The 22,229-nt window shown below is 33.3% G+C and overlaps 1 protein-coding gene across 1 annotated transcript in view; it reads left to right on the top strand.

Annotated features, from left to right (window-relative positions):
• LOC134695415 (cell migration-inducing and hyaluronan-binding protein-like) overlaps positions 1-22,229 on the top strand; it is a 33,164-nt gene that overhangs the window by 2,001 nt on the left and 8,934 nt on the right. The window contains exons 2-17 of the mRNA XM_063556658.1: positions 835-1,054; positions 4,289-4,452; positions 5,190-5,331; positions 6,735-6,905; positions 7,403-7,621; positions 8,129-8,233; positions 8,682-8,818; positions 9,611-9,683; positions 10,477-10,610; positions 11,385-11,515; positions 11,822-11,891; positions 12,667-12,801; positions 13,720-13,861; positions 16,649-16,712; positions 19,928-19,963; positions 21,904-22,035. Coding sequence (XP_063412728.1) covers positions 835-1,054; positions 4,289-4,452; positions 5,190-5,331; positions 6,735-6,905; positions 7,403-7,621; positions 8,129-8,233; positions 8,682-8,818; positions 9,611-9,683; positions 10,477-10,610; positions 11,385-11,515; positions 11,822-11,891; positions 12,667-12,801; positions 13,720-13,861; positions 16,649-16,712; positions 19,928-19,963; positions 21,904-22,035 — 2,075 coding nt within the window. The remainder of the gene's footprint in view (positions 1-834; positions 1,055-4,288; positions 4,453-5,189; positions 5,332-6,734; positions 6,906-7,402; positions 7,622-8,128; positions 8,234-8,681; positions 8,819-9,610; positions 9,684-10,476; positions 10,611-11,384; positions 11,516-11,821; positions 11,892-12,666; positions 12,802-13,719; positions 13,862-16,648; positions 16,713-19,927; positions 19,964-21,903; positions 22,036-22,229) is intronic.

Here is a 22,229-nt window from a genome sequence, read left to right as displayed (position 1 = left end):
ATCATCGTTTAACTAAGTTTTAAACTAATGTTCTTCATTTAATTTGATAGATTGACAAACGCCTAGGTTTGCTCGCCATGAGTGCACGAGATCATGGATTCGATCCGCGTCGAAACCTGCAGGGTCGCATCGAAGACTTGAAACTGTAATTTGTTGCTTCTCTGCGTATCACACTCGACATTAAGGACCAAATATAATAAGACTGGTCGGCTTTTAGTAAAAAAATTGTTCCTGTGGATTGTTTACATTGTGAACTACCATGTTGAACAACCTGACTCGTCCAAATAAAATGTAATATTAAGGAAATTTTAAAAGATATTATGTAAATTTAATTTGATTAAAAAAACAAGTACATGTGAAAGTACGATAATATTTTTACAGTTAAAATCTGGTATCTAAACATTTGTTTTCTTTGCGATAAATATTTGATTTAAATTTCGTTTTTGTCATTTTAAAGTGGTTAAATAAAACATTAATGTGATATTACTCGAACGATTTAAATCTTTTATTACCTTTTTGACCGTTAGCTATTAGATTTTATTTTATTAGTCTATTTCTAAAAAATAAACGACCACTTCGATAATGATGGGAGATAACACGGGATTTGGGATCCAATCGAACAGACACTATCTAGGCTGTTTACAGGAATGTTTTGGAGCACAGTGCTTCATTGATATATATTAAAGAAAAAAAAAGAAAAATCATACAATACTAACAAAGGTCAGAGGCTCATGACTTGTTTTTTGAGATCTCAATCCCCTCAATTAAACTGATTGAAAGAGTATGTCTTCATATATGCATACTATATAATATGTATTTATTATTTTACTACAGCCTCCAGCTGAAAATGACAACTTGACAATCACACAACCAATATTACTAGACGAACAGCCACCAACGTTATACTCAATAATCATTACAGCTACTGGTAAATTAGTTTGGGACCCAAACACTGAGGTCCACTTGAAGGTACATTGGGTCCAAGTTGACGGAGAACTACACATTGGGTCAGAGGATTGTCCATTTCTGTCAAACACTCACATCACCTTTCTAGGTAAGCAGATTAGGGATGGGGTTGTAGTTGTGGGGGATGTTGAGGTTGGGAATAATCCAAGTTGTTACACCTACACGTTTAATAGTACTGATATGACAATTGGATTCTCAGTTAGCAAAATGTAAAATCACAAAAATACTGAACTCCGAGGAAAATTCAAAACGGAAAGTCCGTAATCAAATGACAAAATTAAATGATAAAACACATCAAACTAATGGACAACAACTGTCATATTCCTGACTTTCTACAGGCACTTTCGAATATAGAAAATAGTAGATTGAAACTGGGGTTGTAGCGCTCAACCTCTCACTTGTATGACAGTAGCATCAAATTCCAGTATATGCATAACGATGCGTGAACAAAACCGACATAAAAGATAAAATTGTAAAAATAGGGATACAACAGTCATCAACGTGTCACAATCTCCATTAGCACAAACACAAACAAATATTTAACAAAGTGCACAATATATAATGCATCTATCAAATTTAACAACAACATTCATTGCTTACTTATATATGTATTTTTAAATCAACCTATAAAGGATTGACACATTCGAAGTCATGTGACTAGTGAATAGTCGCATGTTTGACGTCAGTATGTAAACGTCACACAGGAAGATATATAAAATAATTTTGTCGTTCAAAGTATTTTCAAAATTATAACAGAACAATAACGTAATGCCGGAATGTTTAAAAATACAGTAACTTCATATGTACCAAAGAAATAGAAAAAGTCACACGTACAAAACACGCCAGCAAAAATGAAAGATAATTCAAGCAACACTTTGACGGGATGTATAAGTACCGAGCCACGTCAAATAGATATCACTGAAAACAGATTAAAAAGTAAAAGTAATATTTATGATAGAACAATATAACATGTTTTTAAGATTATAAACAACGTCAGTACGCAGAATCTTTACACCAAGACCATCTTGTATTATTTGTGAAGTTGATACTTATCATCAAGGTCTTTGCACCTTCCGATCAACTTTTTTAAGTACAATAACAAGATGCAACAATGAAGAAAAAAGTATTTCAGTCACTGCACGTTTCGAAGCAGTTCCAAGATAAAGGCTCTCTACTTATAATGAAACACACTGGTACCTAAATCCCTCTTGTTGCTAGAAACAAACAGACAAAAGACAGGGAACCATCAGTATATCCCACGATAAAGAGCGGTGTTATTATTCCACTATTTATTTTAAAAACAAATTAAAATCACGTTGACGATGACTAAGTTAATACGATCTGTAACTTCAAAGAAAACGACAAAAAACATCATACTTACACATTTTAATTACCTCTCTTAAATATTGACGTTTTACCGATAAATAAACTTTTTAGTCAAAATGGTAAGTGATATCTTTAAATGTTATAAATAAAATCATTGGTAATAAAAAGAACGTTATATGCTTTATTTTATAAATATAAAAAAGAAATGAGAAATATATCCTTTTAAGTTCTTTGATATTAATGATGAAATGTATGTACACAAAATGTATTTATGTTATTATATACTGTTCTAGTACTTTTAATTTATCTTATGTTTGGTATCTATGTACGCTTTACTTATTTAATGGACCCCCAGGAAGAGACATTTTGGTTTGATGAGTTAAATGGTATTTATCTACTTAGTACATTTACTTTTGCCTTGGTGGCTGAATGTTTTTTAAAGTACTTTATTTAATGTATCACTATCCTCTCAACACTTGGGTATGTGAGTACTAACCGCACAGTCACATGATTGATGCGTAAAACTCGGATCCTAATTAACAAGAATTACTAGTTATCACACCAAAGGTCGTGGGCCCGGGCAATCGGACTTCCCTCACCAATTAAAACTAGACGCCACGATATAGCTATGACTACTGAAAGTGGCATATAATACCAAACAACCAATCATTCGTTAAATGAACATTATAGTCGTATGAAACGAGTGAGTGGTAAAAAATAATGTTTTTCTATTTATTGAACCAATGCATGTATATATCATAAACTTAGTCCCCTGTGCACGATTTTATATTTGTTTACGCAAATATATGGTATAATCGTCATTTTTGTTTTATCTCTGTCTGTTATGATTTAACAAATATGGCTGCTCATTAAATGCCGTGTTTTGAAGTCGAAGTTTACCGATTGTCACCTTATAGTAAATAAATATAAAAAAAGCATGGGTATTGAGCACGTTTTTAACATGTACAATCAGATAATTGTTTATTTTAATGACAGATTCATGCGTTTTACGAACACCGGATTTTTACGAGGAGGGTTACGCTTAGGTCACTATGCATACGGAAAATATTTCGATGAATGGATTCCTGGAAGCAAGCAATTAAAAATAAGTAAACTTCATCTAAATGTGGACAAATTAAAGAATTTTCATCAGAAAAAAAAAGAAAATGTACATAAGTTGTATAATGAAAACTATCCATTTAGTTATAAAAAAACATATGCATCTTTTTTTTAATCTAAGGTTTCTTATGACTTTAAAGGCTGATTTGATTTCGTTGTAATGACATTTGTTCTATAGTGAATGTAAAAACTTAAATGACACATGTATTTATGTAAGTTCCTTTTCTGATAAGTCGATAAACAATGTAGTTCATCTATCAATTAGCCAAGTATTGTTAAAATAAAAGGGACACAAATAATTTGCTTCATATTGAGCAAACGGTAATGGGAATATTTCATTTTGTAAGACAGTTGATATTGATGTCCTCTTCGCAGTCCGCGTTTAAACTGTGTCGATTTCGTTGAAAAAACTAAACTAAAAATGAATAACACATATATCTGAGAGTGTCACCTGAAAATATATAAATTACACGTAGCTGAGAGGATGACAGAGCAGATTATTACCACGAGAAAACATTGTCAACCGCGAAAAAGCTAAAACACCCTCTCAGCTATGTGTTATTTAATTTATTATATTGAATGTCATATTCTTATTGTCATTCTAGCTTAAATTAAAAGAAATGATATCTGTTGTCGTTCACAAAATAACGTACGTTACCATTCTACAAAATTAACAAAAGTGAAGCAAAAAGTATTTTTTTTATTTAATATTTAAGTTGGTAACTAGAAAATTCATAAATGAGACCGAATGATAATTGCACTGCTCACTTTGACGACATTGAACAATATCACCGCATTTAACCCGGTTTAATTCTTGAAACGTTTCGATGAATTAATTGTTCACATATTTTGCAAACTTTTGAATTGTTTGTTTCAGGAAATGTTGAAGAAAACAATCTTGGTGCCGGCGGAGATAAAGCATTGTTTGTTACTGCTGGTGGAACACTCGAAATTCACGGAAAACCAAAACTTTCCTGGACAAAATTTGCGCAGACAGCTCCAAAATTCAACACCGAGACAGAAGTTATTGCTAGCCAAATAGTAAGTAAAATTTGATAACATTCAGGTACACTGACTAGAGAAACGGGAATGTTTGGCTAATTGGTCTGAGTTGTTCAAATATCGTATCATTAGGTTGTGAGTAAAAAATCCAGCACGTGACAGGTGCGCGAGACTCCTATCGGTCATTCGTCACAACTCGGCCGATTCCGTACCTCATATAAAAGAGGGACGAAAGATACCAAAAGGGACAGTCAAACTCGTAAATCTAAAACAAACTGATAACGCCATGGCTAAAAATGAAAAAGACAAACAGAAAAACAATAGTACACATGACACAACATAGAAAACTAAAGAATAAACAACACGAACCCCACCAAAAACTAGGGGTGATCTCAGGTGCTCCGGAAGGGTAAGCAGATCCTGCTCCACATGCGGCACCCGTCGTGTTGCTTATGTGATTACAAATCCGGTTAATAGTCTAATTCGGGAGGTCAAATTCATGAAAGGGAAGGGGATTATAGTTACGACGTAAGGAACATATCCGATATCATTTGTGAAACGGTTATTCCATAACGGTCAACCAACTCGTGATGGCGTCCGTAAATATAAGATAGGAGAGTAGCGAAGTCAACCGAGGGTTGCCGATTATCCTATCGGTTGATTTTTATGGACACTGATTCGGGTTTCTTCCATCAATAAAAACTGAGTGCTACAAAATAGACAACAATACTTATCATCAATCAATCAATCAGTTAATTTGAATAATCTTCTTACAGGAAGATACTAATGAAAGAGGACTAGCTGTTTACAGTATTAACCCAACTACCGGAGAACTAGTTGACTCGGCTGTCTTCAACTTTTTGACCCAGCGTAGAAAATATCCAGAACTTATAATTTCATTTGTAAACTTCTTAGATGGTAAGATTTATTATATAGAGCTTTTTGTTGCGTAAATCCTGACTAATATTCAGAGATAAATGTGTTACAGTTTTTCAACATGTTTCAAATGAAGATGAATACGTGACAAATGAGCAGTGTCCATAATACATGTAATATAATGTATGTGAATTTGTAATATCATACCTAAACATCAATATTCACGATCTAATATACACATAAAGTGTACTCTAAATAAAAGTTATATTCCTGACGTGATTTTCTAATTTTTATTTCCAAAACTGTATTTTAACACAAAAATTTAAAATCGATATTAGAAGTTTAAACTTCAAATTAAACATGGTCGATTTTTTTTAAAATCTTTTCGACAATGGCTATTTTTTTTATATATATAATAATTACTAATAACACCTCACAATGAAAAATCCGTCAGTAAAATGTATCTGCGAATTAGATATATGAATGAGAGAAACATATTATTTTGGAATTTTGTAATAGTTATTTATAAATTTAATATCAGTATTACAAATTTAATGTTGAATCATTATTAGGTATTAGGATTGATTGGTTTTTTTTTAGAATTTCAAATGTGACGTCACTTTGTGCGTTGATGCTTTGGCTAACTCAGCTGTGTGTTTTTATGTGCTGGACTAAGTTGTTTTTATGTAATGTATCCGTTTTTATTTGTAGTTAGTCACCACGTCAGTTATTAATGTATATCTATTATATAGTCATTTAAAAAAAAAATAATGTCTGCAAAAGTATAAATTATTCTAAATAATAAGGATGTTCTTATCCCAGGCAGAAAAACCATAGCCGTATCGGGCACTAATTTTTGGAACGTTTGGTCCTCAGTGCTCTTCAACTTTGTACTTTTTTGGCTTTCAAACTTTTTTCATCTGACCATCACTGGTTAGTCTTGTGTGGACGAAACGCACGTCTTACGTATTAAGTTTTAAACCTGCAGATACCTTTTGTAAGCTATTATGCGTGTGTTTCTTTGTCCTATGAGTTCACTCATTTATTTGTATTGTTGTTCTTTTAATGTTATATTTAACATTGCCATAAAAGCGGGAGGTTTGGCATGTTACAAAACCAGATTCAATCCACCATTTTTTTCTTTAAATGTCCTGGTACCAAGTGAAGAAAATGGTCATTGTTATATTATATTTCGTTTCTGTGTGTGTTACATTTTAATGTTGTGTTCCTGTTGTGTCGTTGTTCTCTTATTATATTTGATGCGTTTCCTCCAGTTTTAGTTTGTAACCCGGCTTTGTTTTTTTCTCAATGGATTTATGAGTTTCTTACAGCGGTATACTGCTGTTGCCTTTATTTAGCATAATTTAGGTCTAAATAATTATATGGCCAAATTTCATTTTTTTTTTGTGTAAACTGTATTTTGTATGTAAAATTGTAAAATACAGGTATTCCCGATGGCAACATAGTTGGTATTGCAATACACAAAGACCTACCTCGGAGAGGTGACATCACTGGAGCACTTGAAGCAATCGAGATTTTAGCTGGACAAACAGATGGAACAAATCCGCTCAGGGACGACACTGAGGTTGCAATGTATGCTCTTCTTACAACAAAAGGTAAAATTAAATAAATGGTTTTACGTTAGCTATTTCGTGGCCCATTTGTCAGCCAAGACCGTGCTGTGACGTACTAGTATATGTATAGTTTACTTTGTCTCATTATCAATCATACCAGACCTTCTTTTATCTATTTATTCATAAAGATATGAATATGATTAAGCAACAGGGACAGCATATAACAGCTGTCTCCAAATTACATGTATGTTCTGCCTACACCAAAATGTGAAACAATAAATCTGTTCAGGGATGCTTAAGATGATTATACACTCTTCTTTCAACAAAAGATAGAACAATGAATTTGCTCAAGGAAACAAGTGATCCTATGTCTGGTATTCTGATAACCAAATGTGTTTACTTAGTATGACTAACATTGTCTTTGTCAGAAATGGAGTACACGTTCTTGATAGTGAGAACCAAGATATCGAGGATTGAAGTTGTGTTCTAAGTAAGATTATTGTGATAAAAACATAAAAAGAAGCATATTCTATTTACAGGTTCAACTTCCATGACGAAAGAGGTGTACCTACCGTTGAAGTCAGAAGGCAAAACGATTGCCGAAGCTTCAATGGTTGTTGCAGAATTCATCGTCATTGTGACTAGTACATTTGATATGAAAAGGAAAAGATTGTCTAAAGCTGAAGTCTTGGTAGCAGTTGATTTGAAGTACAGACCCATTTTGACTTTTATAGAAGATGTCAGCACATGGGAAACAGGTAGCAAAAGTCATAATTATATAACAATTGAGTAGAAAATAATTGTGCAGTTGTCTCACATTTTGTGTTATCCATGTGGCTAACTTCATGATATACACTTATTTTCCTTCATTTTTGATGGCCTTACGGTGATCTTAAGTAGTAAACATCCATATCCTTTGACCTTAAGTTAGTCCTAATTATTTTTATGTAACATTTCTCTTATCTTATTTTCTAATTTCAATTCAGTACTCATATCAAACAAGTTAAAATAGTTTCACATTGATGATTTCAAAACTGTTTTTGTTTTGTTTCTTTATTTCCTATTCTATAAACATGATAACAGAAACAATTGTTTTTATTTGACCATGAGGTGTTAGATTATGTATACATAAAATTTCAATTATATTTTTATTGAAAACCGATATGAATTATTTTCATACTTTTTACATTTTCCCCCTCAATTTTGTCTATTTTTCGACAATTGAGAAAGAAATGTTTTTCATCTTCTGTTATTTTATTGTATAGGCGATACTGTCGTAATTGCATCTACCGACTATGACTGGAGGCAAGCAGAAGACAAAACTCTCATTGATTGCCCGTCCTGTAGTGATAAACAAATACGGGTGTCAAGTAAGTTATTGTAATAATAAAACTCACGTGACCAGACCTTTGTGAACAGATGCGTAAAGTTATGATTTACTTTTGATTGTTATCCTATATTTTCGATATTGGTTGATAATATGGCTGGGTCTTTTATATTCTCTTTTTATAAAATAATATTAAATTTAAAAAAAAATGGATTTCAACTGAATCATGGCTAAGAATAGTGAAGTAATTTATGGAACTCTTTTACGCGTATAAGACATTGCGATAGCTGTTTGGTTGTATGATTGACGCCGGGGTTTGATTGACGTCAAGTGCATTTCATTGATAAATTCACGAAGATGGATATGGAGGAAAATAACATTGAATGGTTTTCATATTTCATTCATTTATCATTAATAGTTGACGAAGAGCATTAAGAGAGGGAGGCAAAGCTATTCTTATTATTGCATCATGTATTGGTTATCTTTTACAGGTCCATTGAAGTTCACTCACTATGGAGAAATCTACAAAAATGTTGATATGAGAGGCGAAGTCGGACTACTAACCAGAAACATTTTGTTCGACACTGAAGATGCAGAAGGATCGACTACATATGGTGGAAATCTTAAGGTTATTATATCACTGTGTAAACAAATGTCATTCACAGTCAGAAAAGAAAAATACAAAAAACACCGAACTCCGAGGATAATTCAAAACGGAACGCCCCTAATCAAATTGCAAAATCAAAAGCTTCACCTGTCATATTCCTGAATTATTATATGCATTTTCTTAAATTATATATCGCCACGAAAAGGTACCTGTTTGTGCAAACTCAGTGCATTGATCATTTCAGGTTCCGGAACTATTTTTCTTTACTTCATCAAGTTGGTGTAGAGTAAGAAGTGTGGAACATGCTGTTGACATATCATCTATACTGTAACATTAAAATACCTAATTTGAAAGTTTCTTTCCACCTACGCTTATTGCAGACAACACTTTCCTTTCTTTATTTATTTTGTAGATTTAGCCTTAAATAATGTGTTGTTTCACACTTTTAGTTTTCAATACGTAATGAATGGTAGAAGGATGGGTTAGAACCGATCCCCAGACGACCCAAGTTTCTTTTCTGTAATGGAAGTTTGTAAATTGCATCCATGCTCAAATTCACATCCCTAAAAATGTAATAACAGACGTTTTGTTTTATTTCTTCACATTTGTAGAGCTTTATTTATATTCAAGTAATAAAAGAATTCGTAAGCATTAATATTGAAAATTCCATTATATTTAACTCTATATTGATATACTGAAAAGATTCAAATTTATTCGTATTGAAAATGTCAACATTGAACTCTATGTTGAGGTACTGAAAACATTAGAAAGCGTTCATACCGAAAATGCCATTAAATTTAACTCTATATTTAGGTACTGAAAGGATTCAAAAGTGTTCATATTGAAAATGCAGAATTTAATGATCTTGGTCAACAAGAAGTGTTAGGTACGTAAAAATAATCTCAGAATAGATTGTTCTTCACTGTTTTTGATTTCTTTTTATACAGCTAGGTATTAAGCAAGTAACATTACAGAAACATCTGTTTTCTACTTTTGAAAAATCGAATCAGGACATTTTCTTGAAAGCGAAGATCAGACGACAGTTGTTTACCAACTTTAAAATCTGATAAATAATGTTATTTAACATACACTGAAGGAATGTAATGAACTCAAACATAACTCATCAAAGTTATCTGGGTTATTATTGTATACACCAAAAAACGCGTTTCGTCTACAACAAACTCATTGTTCATGCTTTGAATAATAAGAATAGTTGAAATGCAAAATAAAACACGCAGTTGAACAGTATTGATGGCTTGCGAAACATGTTGGAAATAATGACTTCAACTTTACCACTTTGAACTTTGGGTTATTTAAGCTCTCCCACAGCGCCCTTCTATCAATGAAGCCAAGAAAGGAAATTCAACGACTGGAATAACAATATAATTAGGATATATCAGCTCTATAGACAGGCGTTATTGGAATGGTGCTTCATAGAAATGGAAAGTTAACAATTTGTGATAGATCCGTTCATTTTAGTCACTGAAATTTGAAATATTCTTTTTTTTTATTATTTTATCAGCTGTTCAAATATTTTGGACTCGGGCATCACTGTAGAGATTCTTGTTGTAAAAATGCAGTAAAATATGTACTATTAATATTATCTTATTATTGGCATTCATATTACATCTCATTATCTTTATATTTATCAATTTTATGTTTGTTATTTAAACTTACAGGCAGATACCCAATTCATTTCCATATGTGTGAAGATGTTGATGCTGATGATGCTACTCGGCCATGGATCAAACACAATTCTATACATCATTCCAACAGCAGATGTGTTACTATACACGGAACACATGGTCTTATTGTAAGTATGATTATTGGTTATGACCGATACAAGGTAAAACAAAATACTGAACTCTAATTGGCCATTTCAGAACCTAAAGCGTCATGGGTAATTTCATTGTTCGTACCCCAAAGTGAAAATAGCGATACGTCATTGGTTGAATTTCCATTGTTTATAACGTTTTAAACCAATCAAAACGCTTTGGTGTACGCTTTTGAAAATATTACCCAGGATGCATTAGATTCTGAAGCGGCCAATTTAAAGTCGAAAATGGAAAGTCCATCAAAACTGAGAAAATCATACGAAACCAATCAACGAAACAAGTGTAAGATATAGTCGTGTACATTTCTTATTTCCCCTTTTCGTAAAGTATAAATAAGTGTTACGATAATAAAACCTTCAAAATGCTGAAACACGGCCTTTAAACGAAGTGCTTTGCGCTCATGTATTAGTAATATCATGCTAAAAAATGTCCTGTTGAAACAATTGTCAAGTGAGATATAGTACTCTAAATATACTCCAATATCACAATAGTTATTGATTTAGTGAATAAACTCAATATGAATACTAGACTTTAAATTGTGAATGCTTGACAAGCGTTCCAACTGCCAGAGGCTCATTAATGGCACACAAATAGAGTTAGAGTAGCGAGAGAGAGAAAAGTATGAAGTGAAGAGCATTTATGAACCAATTCCGAAAAGTTCATGCTAATTAATCTAGGGTAACCTATTTTATAGATCTAATACTAGTACATTTAAATGAAGGTCGATTTTGATCATTTGTTTGTGTGTTTAGGTTGAAGATAATGTATGTTACATGACAAAGGGTCACGGTTATTTCTTGGAAGATGGTGGCGAAAAGAGAACGGTATTGAATGGAAACTTAGGACTCGGACAGGAAAAAGGAACACTTATTAAAGCCGATAAGTAAATATCTTATTTATCTCATAAATGCATTTTTCTTCCAACAATAACTTTGGTAGTTTTTAAGTTGCCACTTAAGAAAAAAAAATCACAATCTGCAATTTTTCAAATTTATTATTTCAACATCTATTATTCCTTAACAAGCTGTGCGTATTTTAAAAAAAACATGTGCTGTAATATAGAAAAATTTGTTGATATTGGACAAAATGTTTTACCCTGTAACAAAGTCCCAACATCTAAAAAATATCTTAAACCTCTCCTGGAAGAAATACGTCAAAATTTAAAACTGCCATTTTACTTCTTTCACAGATCACCATCTACCTTCTGGATTACGAATCCTCTTAGTAACGTCACAAACAACGTAGCAGCAGGGGGAGAGGTAAAGGTTTTCTTAATCAGCACTGTAGTTTAGTTTATATTCAACATTCAACTTTCAACATTCCCATTTCAAAAATACGTTTTTTAACATTCAATATTCAACATTTGTTTTTTCAACATTCAACATTCGACATTCGATTTCAACATTCAACATTCGACATTCGATTTCAACATTCCACAATGTTCAAATTCAACATCAAAATATTTGTATTCATCAGATTAATATTCTTAAAATTTACAATTACAATTTATTGTTTGTTCAGGCCAGTTTCAAGCAAATGATTATTCTGCGAACGTTGCCTTTTGGGTCGCTGTTTACTCAGACCGTATAAGAACATCTAAATCTATCAATGTACTTTTGACATGTAGAATGTAATGACTTATTTAGTAAAGCACTATGGGACTGTGTGAGGGTTGTTTTCACACTTTTTCAACTCTCATGATCTCTGTCATCGCCTCGAGTGTTGGAGTTTATAGGTATGAGCCCCGGTAAGGTCAACCAAAGACTTTGTAACTGTGTTTGCTGTTTCTCCGCTTAGTACGTGGCATTTAGGAGAAGTCGTTTTGGAGTAAGAACAATGTGTCTTGGTAGGAATACAGGATTAATACCTTGTGAAATAGCACGTTACAAATCTGGCTCAGCGTGTCGATGTAGTACATAGTAAAGTTTATATTCCTTTCACATTACCATGTTGTCCTTTTGAGAATGCGTTTAATTTGTCACTGGACGTGAAACAGCCTTCCAACCATTCATAAACAACTTTTATATTTCACAGGGACGAGGATATTGGTTTACATATCCACGAATTCCAACGGGACCCTCAGCTGATAAAGGATACATGTTAAAAGACGAAGCAAGACACACAGTTATTACTGAATTTGACAACAATGTTGCCCATTCAAATAGACAGGTAGGGATGGAAAATATTTTCACCTCGTTTTTTCATGACGAAAGGACAATTATGGTACCGATGTGTTATTACGGGTTTCCCTATTGAAAGAACTACAACAATCACAAGTAACTAAGTAGACTTTACATAGATAAATTAAGTCGTATAAGAAAAGCAAAATGAGTATGTTAAATTTGATGTATGCCTTTTTGTGCTTCTTTGTTACATTTGTAGTTTTTATAGTGATATTAAGATGATAACACAATATTTACTGCTGTTCCCCTATTTTTGACATTTTTACTCTTTGAGTATGTTTGTTTTGTTCATGCATCGTTGTCAATGTAATGGAATTTGATGCGACTGTCATACAAGTGAGAGGTTTAGCTAGCTATAAAACCAGGTTCAATCCACCATTTTCTACATTAGAAAATGCCTGTACCAAGTCAGGAATATGACAGTTGTTATCCATTCCTTTGATGTGTTTGGACTTTTGCCTTTTGGTTTTGGATTTTCCTTTTTGAATTTTCCTCGAAGTTCAGTATTTTTGTGTTTTTACTTTTAAGGTAGCATTTGCTTATAAGTTAAACTGAACCAAGTACCTAGTTATCAAAATCTATCATTTTATACATGTTATATCTCCTGATGTTTACAAAAAAAAGAGTAAATTAACGAAAATATCGAACTCCAAAGAAATTGCAAAACGGAAAGTCCCTTATCAAATGGCAAACTCATACACATAAAACGAACAGAATACAACTATTGTAACTAAACTTGATACAGGTATTTCCTTATTAAGAAAATTGTTAATTAATCCTGGTATTATATATGTTATAGGTAGCTAAACCTCTTCCTTGTATTACATTCAAATGGACATAGCCATTTATTCAGAAGCTTCATATACTGTAATATGTTTATTTTTGGTTGCCATATTAATTTCAGCATGGATTTTTCCTTGACAACGAATTTCAACCCGACGGAAGTGCTTCAGGATATAACAGATATAGACCTAAGGAAGATCCCATAATGCACCTGAAATATAAAAATTCTACTGATAAACCATCGATTATAAACAGAATGACAGGTAAACAATTTATAGATATGATATACACAGGTATAAATTGGAAACAATGTTGTGACCTATGACTGTGTTGGTTACATTTTTGGTTAAAGAAGACTTCAAGTCTTCTGAAGGCAAATGGCGCCGACTTTAAAATCATAGAGCCTCCGTCTGCCGCATTCATTTTTGTGTATTACAACTTCCGATTCCTCACACCGATTTTAACATTATTAAGCATCTCAATCATTTAATTTGTAAATTAGGATTGAAAAACAATCACTATCGAAAATATGTACCCTTTTCTTTATGTCAATCTTTAGATTTCATCTCGTCTACATGAACGTAATTTGTTTACTTGTAACCGGATGATTTTACTGATATTTGTAGTACGCATGCGTACATTTGGTATCGGGACAACTCGTCCTGTTTACATGTTCGCCCTTGGTCAGTTCGTCCTGTAGTCCGTATAGTACAGTCGCACTGTGTTCATTCTCTTTATAAGAAAATAAACCCTGGTTTGCTTAGAGCTACATGTTCATCTTTTCTATCGATTAAATAACTAGAATCATGCAAACAGAATAAAGAAAAAGGCATATAAGTTCATCATACAAATATAAAACTCTTTCTAGACAATCCAGATCGTGCAAAATACTTCACTTAAAATTGTAACCTTTAAAATTGTTGTCACGCACTAAAAACCCAAAATGGGAACTTTCAAAAGTTGACAGGTATGTAACAAGTCTTTCTATGTTTATGCCCCATTTATTGGCATTATGTTTTCTGGTCTGTCCTGCTTCAGGTTAAAGTTTATTGCGGAGGTAGATTTTGATGAAGTTGAAATCCAATCAACTTGAACTTAGTATACATGTGTTCCTTATGATATGATCTTTCTAATTTTACTGCCAAATTAAAGATTTTACCTAATAAAATCAACGGTACCAATTTTGTTGCACCAGATGCGCATTTCGACAAAACATGTCTCTTCAGTGATGCTCGTGGCCAAAATATTTGAAATCCAAATCTTATATAAAAGATGAAGGGCTATAATCCAAAAGGTCCAAAAAGTATAGTCAAATTCGTGAAAGGAATCAGAGCTTTGCATGAGGGAGATACATTCCTTAATTTATAATAATTTATAATATTTTGTAACAGCAAATTTTAATAACACAAACAATCCGTATTTTCATGCCAGTACCGAAGTACTGGCTACTGGGCTGGTGATACCCTCGGGGACTAATAGTCCACCAGCAGAGGCATCTACCCAGTGGTAGTAATAAAATCAACGGTACCAATTTTGTTGCACCAGATGCGCATTTCGACAAAACATGTCTCTTCAGTGATGCTCGTGGCCAAAATATTTGAAATCCAAATCTTATATAAAAGATGAAGAGCTATAATCCAAAAGGTCCAAAAAGTATAGTCAAATTCGTGAAAGGAATCAGAGCTTTGCATGAGGGAGATACATTCCTTAATTTATAATAATTTATAATATTTTGTAACAGCAAATTTTAATAACACAAACAATCCGTATTTTCATGCCAGTACCGAAGTACTAGCTACTGGGCTGGTGATACCCTCGGGGACTAATAGTCCACCAGCAGAGGCATCGACCCGGTGGTAGTAATAAAATCAACGGTACCAATTTTGTTGCACCAGATGCGCATTTCGACAAAACATGTCTCTTCAGTGATGCTCGTGGCCAAAATATTTGAAATCCAAATCTTATATAAAAGATGAAGGGCTATAATCCAAAAGGTCCGAAAAAGTATAGTCAAATTTTCACAGTCCACTGAACATAGAAAATGATTGTACGGATGGGAAATTCATGTACTTATGACACATTTTTGTTTGAAGAAAAAAAATACGTCATAACGATAATTGAACAAAGCAGGCTGGGTTAGTGGGGCTGCTTTTATGGTACATTTTGTAATTCAAGTTACCTTTCATTCACCTTCTTCCACCTCAGAGCTATCAGCTCTTTGATTTAGGCATGTGTATGCAAAACAAATTCCTTTGTAGAGGGGTATTAAAACAACACAAACAAAATTTCCCAAAAGACCAAAAAAAAAGTTAAAAAGTATATTTTTACAAATGCATTCGATTTGCAGGTCTCAAACTGATATCTTAAACTCTCCTGATTGTCAAATAAACGGATCACCAGATGTAACAAAATGAAACGTATTATTCATGTATTGCTATACGGAAAACAATACACTTGCGCAAATATGGTATACCGGCAAACAAGAGGTGCAAAAATGTACACGGTATCCGGATAAATGTCTCTTTATTGTTGTTAGGAATCGAAACGGTTTTTTAAAGATAAATATAAATTAATATAATACCTTTAAATAACGTTAAAACTTTGATATGAGAGTATCACGTGTGAATATAACAACAACAAATGTGAAGTTTCAACAAGGTATCATTGTTTGGTACATTTACTTGTTGTGTAAGTTATTTTTAACGGAAACAATATTGACGAATTTTAAATAGTTTTCCTTTTTTGCTGAGACCTTGATACAACAGATTTCGAACAGTTTCCAAACATAAAATTTCAATAATTTTTAATTTATTCAACAACATAAACTAGTGATGCAGATTTGAGCTATTTCTAGATTCTTAAGTTGTTTTTGGTGGTAAAACTTGCATCTCCTTTGAGGATAATGATGCTTTATAACTCCGTACTTTATTTAGCCCTTTTAACATACTTCATTCTAGCGTCCTTTGAAGACACACCCTTAAGGGTACACATGTTAGGTCCTGGTATTTTTGTTTTGTGTGATTACATACTTTTTTATTTATCCCTTTTAGGCTACAAAAACAGTCCCAGAAACGCATGGATTAGAGGAGGAATGATCAAAGTAGTCCAGGCATCGTAAGTCATTAATCAATATCTGACTAAGATTACGGAACATCTGACATCTCAACCGGTTTATGGTGGGGTTCCAATTGATTTTATGATGTGCGTTGTGTACTGAAGCGTGTCCTCTGTCTATTTCTTTGTGTGCCATGGCGATGTCAATTTAAATTCGACTTATACGTATCTTACACATATCTTTTTCAAAAGTGAATATTTTTTTAAACATTTTATACTTGGAAATATTCCTCTTTTCAGTCTTCATTTGAAGAGTTTAGAAACTAATAATCAATCGGATAATCACACACATAAGTATGCAGTTATTTGTAAATATAAACTGTTTAACATGTCTCCTCGTTATAGGATTCCTGAAGTTATACAAGAAGCTATATTCTGTCTGACTATTTGTCATTGTTATCATTTGTTGCAGTGGAAGTAGTGAGTTATGATGCTTTGTTTTATTTTTGTGATGTTCTAATTCGCTTTATAACTTCTCTTTAGGATCGAAAGTAAAACAAACTAGACTTTTTACTTATTACAAATAAGTAGTTTAATTTCTTGGTACTTGTTCAAATAAGAGCAAACAAAAAGAAATCAAATCAAAAATTAAATCTGTTCACCTTTATTAGCAAGTTTACTTACTTCAGGTTATTTTGTCGTATAATTATAACATGAAACAGAATATTTACACTGAACATGTTCCAATCAACAGCTTCATTTTACTTTTTTACGTTGTCCTTTGTTGACTGCATAAGTACCATGATGTCTTACTAGAGTGAAAACCTGTCAAAAAAAAGAGAAACTCCAGAGTCAAAAGTCGGCAATATGAAAATCTATTAATTTTGCTCACAATTGAGAACTAAGAAGCAGCAGTCAGTATAGTTTACAGATACTTAAATCTTAAAATTCACTACAAAAGATGAACATAAAAAAACCATAAACGAGGGTATCAAATCAACTCGAAAATAGAGCGACACCAGGGGTTGAAGTCATAAAACTATGATCAGTGTTTGGAGCACAAAAATCATGCTCGAAACATGAAATCCAGCAATTTGATTGGTTGATTTTCGAGTCTGAGTACACAAATCATGCTCGAAAGTTTTATGACCGTGAGGCCAGAGTCAAAAGTCGGCAATATGAAAATCTATTAATTTTGCTCACATTTGAGAACTTAGAAGCAGCAGTCAGTATAGTTTACAGATACTTAAATCTTAAAATTCACTACAAAAGATGAACATAAAAAAAACATAAACGAGGGTATCAAATCATCTCGAAAATAGAACGAGACCTGGCCTTGCGGTCATAAAACTTTCGAGCATGATTTTTGTACTCAGACTCGAAAATCAACCAATGAAATTACTAGATTTCAGGTTTCGAGCATGAGTTTTGTGCTCCGACCACTGAGCAAAGTTTTGTGCAGTCAAGGCCTGGGGTTGAAGTCATAAAACTTTGCTCAGTGCTCGGAACACAAAAAAACATGCTCGAAACATTAAATCCAGCATTTTGATTGGTTGATTTTTGAGTACGAGTACAAAAAACAGACTCAAAGTTTTATGACCGCAAGATTATATTCGAGGAGGAGCGTTTTGCATGCATTATTACTATGCAAAAATTAGTGAATAGGACGCAATAAAAAAAAGTAAAAATCAGAACCTTTTTCTTGTATCAAAAGATCTAACGATGTGACAACATGTGCCTTTGTTATTTAAGACACAAACATCTAGAATCATCTTTATAGATTCAAAAGTGGTGTTTATTTCAAAAATGTTGTGATTTCAAATTCATAAATAAAGAACCAAAAATTCAATCTCTGTCTATCAACAAATGCGAGATTGTTTCCTCATTGCAAAGTTTACTGTGTAAAAAATTATAGGAAATTATTTCTTAATATCATACTATCAAATACTGTGGAATCATTTATTTTCGTGTGTATCAATTTTCGTGGATTAACGAAAACTTGCATATTCGTGGATAATGAATTTCGTGGTTTTGTCAATCTCTGTATAGAAACCTATTGAAAAGTAGATTTTCGTTGAACATTTGATTTCGTGGTTCCACAGTACCCACGAAATCCACGAAAATTGGTATCCAACGAATAATAATGAATCCACAGTACAATTAATAGCAAATATGTTTCACATGACTTGGTTATAAATTGTCCAAGTTTTGCAATTCGACACAACTACTACAAATATGTACATCCACTATGAATTATTTGTGTGAAGTTGAAATCACCCATTCGTAAATTTGACGGACGCCATCAAGAGTTTATCAACCGTTATGGAATAACTGTTTCACAGATGATATCGGATATGTTCCTTATGTCGTAACTACAATACCCTCCCCTTTTCAAAAATGTGACCTACCGAATTGGACTATTTACCGAGTTTGTAATAATGTGACCAACATGACGGGTACAATATGAGTAGCAGGATCTGCTTACCCTTTCAGAGCATGAGAGCACCCCCAGTTTTTGTTGTGAGTTTGCGTTGGCAACTTGCTTAGTCTTTAATTTTCTATGTTGTGTCTTGTGTCTTGTGTCTTGTGAACTGTTATTTGTCTTTTTTTCTTTTTAAGCCATGGCTTCGTCAGTTTATTATCGATCTATGAGTTTGAATGTTCCTCTGGTATCTTTCGCCCCTCTTTTGTGTTACTTTTTTTTTTCTTTTTTTTTGTGTATTTTCTTTATTCTTTTGCTGTAATTATAATGTTTATTATAGATAGGGATAAGTGTAAGCAGCAAGAATGTTCAGTAAAGTAAGATCATCAAACATATAACCATCACCAAAACACAATTTTGTTATGAATCTATTTGTGTCCTTTGTTTAATAGCAATATAGATCAAGGTGAACGGTGAACGGTGAACGGTGAACGGTGAACGGTGAATAGTGAAATAGTTATTCGCTTTTAGCAGCCAGTATTCATCAGTGGCGGATCCAAAAATTTACAAAAGTGGGGGCCCACTGACTGACCTAAGAGGGGGCCCGCTCCAGTCATGCTTCAATGATTCCCTATATAAGCAAACACATTTTTCCCAAAGGGGGGGGGGGGGGCTGGACCCCTTCTAAATCCGCCTCTGCTTTATATCCTTTAGTTTCTTTTTCTGTCTTCTTTATTCTATCAGTCATATTTGTTTTAAAGTTTTCTTTCTACAAAATCGTTTCAACAAGTGTGTTTGACTTAATATGGAATATTTAATAAATAAGTATATAATACATTCTTCATTTTTACAGGTTATCAGACAGCGCCGAGTTACTTAATATAGTAAAGTAAGTTTTACATGAAGCTCACGTATGAACACACGCACATAATCACAAGGAATACTTGTATAATAGCTTTCTTTCGTTTTAAATTTTGGGTCAGAATTTGATTAATTATTGTTTTATATTTAGCTCACCTGGCCCGAAGGGCCAAGTGAACTTTTCTCACCACTTGGCGTCCCTCGTCCGTCGTCGTTCGTCGTCGTCGTCGTCCGTCGTCAACGTTAACTTTTTACATTTCAAACTTCTTCTAGAGAACCGTTGAATGGAATGAAACAAAACATTGCATGAATGTTCCTTATGAGGTGCTGTCCAAGTGTTGTTACTTTGTAGCCGATCCACCATCCAAGATGGCCGGCAATGGGAGACTTAGTTTAACAAAGGACCCTACGGGAAATGCATACAATTGACTTCTGTTAGAGAACAACTGAATGGAATGAAACCAAACATGGCACGAATTTTCCTTATGAGGTGCTGACCAAGTGTTGTTACTGTATAGCTGATCCATTATCCAAGAAGACCGCCAGCGGGGGACTTAGTTTAACACAGGACCCTACGGGAAATGCATACAAATGACTTCTTTTAGAGAACAACTAAATGGAATGAAACCAAACATGGCACGAATGTTACTTATGAAGTGATGACCAAGTGTTGTTACTTTGTAGCTGATCCAAGATCCAAGACGGCCGCCAGCGGGGAACTTAGTTTAACATAGGACCCTATGGAAAATGCATACAAATGACTTCGTTTAGAGAACAACTGAATGGAATGAAACCAAACATGGCATGAATGTTCCTTATGAGGTGCTGACCAAGTGTTGTTACTTTGTAGCTGATCCATCATCAACGATGGCCACTAATTGGGGCACTTAGTTACACATAGGACCCTATGGGAAATGCATACAAAAGTCTTCTTCTAGAGAACCACTGAATTGAATGAAATCAAACATAGCCTAAATGTTCCTTTCCTTATGAGGTTGTGTTGTTACTTTATATGATTTCAAAAACCCACGTAGAATTAGGTGAGCGATACAGGCTCTTGAGAGCCTCTAGTTATTTTCAACATTACTATTAAATTTTAGATTTAATAATTTGGTCTGGGCATAACTGAAGGGACATTTATTTTCAACCAGCGCATTTAGAGCAGGATAAATTATACGATCAATGTGAATTGCCTCCGTTCATTAATTTAGATAACTATTCTGTGCATCTGTTACTATAAATGTAATGACTACTACATGTTTCTGTTGAAATGTATTTTAACTTGAGTGAAAGGCGTAGGTCCACTAAGACTCCTTTTTGGCCCCAAAATATACATGTAGTAATTTTACAAAATGTTTAAAATGTTAATATTAGTTATTTATTGGACAGTAGAATACTTCTGCTACACAAGTATGGACTGTTTTTGACAATACAATGCACATATATCGGGTACTAGTACCGTACAGTCATGCTTAATTACTGAAATCTTCACAATTCTAGCATTTTAGTTAAATTTCAGGCGGTTTTCGTGTAAAACGAAAGTGGCCGCATTCGTGTTCATCCCTAATATTGAAATGTAAGTTGTATTTTAGATAATACATAACATATATAAAAGTTGATGATGAACACGAATGCGGCCACTTTCATTTTTAACAAAAACCATCTGATGCCATTTTTTCCGCAACATTTGGTAAATTTTTCATATTTGAGCTTGAACCGGATGGTTTTTAATGACTAAATCAGTTCAAATGTCTCACATAAACTAATTGATTCAAATGAAATAAACACTAAAGTTTAAATAAAGTGGTCAAAATCTTTCGTCAGATGAACCTGAAATTTGAGGCCAAAATCGGTGCTTACCGGACCTACTCCTTTGTCTTTACTTTCTTTTACTAAATCGCATCTGTTGTCAATTATTAATGTTATAATTTATTGTACATCGTGTGATTCTATGTATGATATTTTTAGAGAGAATACCGCCGTGCAGTTCATTGACCAAAGTGTATTTATAGGAGATTCTCCTAATCTAGGAGAGCCAGCAACAATTAACGACCAACCTGTATCAATTGGAAGATCTTTCCCAATGCTTTCTAAAAATATGTAAGTAATGAAAAGCCATAAGAACACTGCTACAATAGAAAAAGATCTAACACCAGATAAATGAATTGATAGCAGAAAAAATTAATCCATTCTTTTAGGAATGTTCTGATCTCCCATTTTCATTGGCTTGTTACTAGTACTTTATTTGCCATTTTAAAACTTTACGATTAGAGCGACATTGAAAAGTCTCTTTA

Source organism: Mytilus trossulus, chromosome 13 (assembly GCF_036588685.1).
Source record: "Mytilus trossulus isolate FHL-02 chromosome 13, PNRI_Mtr1.1.1.hap1, whole genome shotgun sequence".
Lineage (NCBI taxonomy): Eukaryota > Metazoa > Mollusca > Bivalvia > Mytilida > Mytilidae > Mytilus > Mytilus trossulus.
This window is presented reverse-complemented; position numbering and strand designations above follow the sequence as displayed.